General features: G+C 38.9%; 1 protein-coding gene across 1 annotated transcript in view; it reads right to left on the reverse strand.

Annotated features, from left to right (window-relative positions):
• LOC119594486 overlaps positions 1–661 on the reverse strand; it is a gene marked incomplete at its 3' end in the record, with an annotated part of 10,600 nt that overhangs the window by 3,960 nt on the left and 5,979 nt on the right. Inside the window, 1 exon segment of the mRNA XM_037943518.1 lies at positions 21–228. Coding sequence (XP_037799446.1) covers positions 21–228 — 208 coding nt within the window.

Raw genomic sequence — 661 nt, forward strand, 5'->3', positions numbered from 1 at the left:
GCTTGATCCTTTAGCTTTACCTGAACATCAAACTGTCTCCGAATGTTCGCTCCTGGCATCCTTTCCCCTCGGTGTTCGGGCATCAACATGTTGGTGTCCACGCCATCAGGAGGCGGGACTACGGACATGGCCCCGCCCACTGAGCTCTCGAGAGCCAATAGGTCCCCTTGACCCGTAACTGGCCCCGCCCACACCGCCGCAAACACCAAGCATATGACGTGACAAATCCTGTTGATAAACAATAATAATTAGAATATCATCGTGGTAATAAATTTTTCTTTAATTTTCGAGTAATGATTTTGTAATTAGTGCTAAATTCTCAGGGGATTAATTGAAAAAGGCACTGGAGATGTAATTTCAAATATTTATTACAGTCATAGTTACTGAGAGAAATGATTTCAAAGAAAATTATGAAGCATGGAACCGGAAACTCTAAGCGGTCATATCAGATGGTAATTAGATTAAGTCATGTAATAATAACAATAACGGTGATCATTCCCATGAATAACAGCTGCAGAATTAGAACGAAATATGTACTAGAAATTGCTCATAACTGTAATAAATGAAGCTGATAATAACAGTCATTATGACAGAATGAACTAAATACAGTGATCGATGACATTGCTGTAACAGACACAAAAATTAGAAAATAGTGATTATG

This window comes from Penaeus monodon, chromosome 34 (assembly GCF_015228065.2).
Source record: "Penaeus monodon isolate SGIC_2016 chromosome 34, NSTDA_Pmon_1, whole genome shotgun sequence".
Classification (NCBI taxonomy): Eukaryota; Metazoa; Arthropoda; class Malacostraca; order Decapoda; family Penaeidae; genus Penaeus; species Penaeus monodon.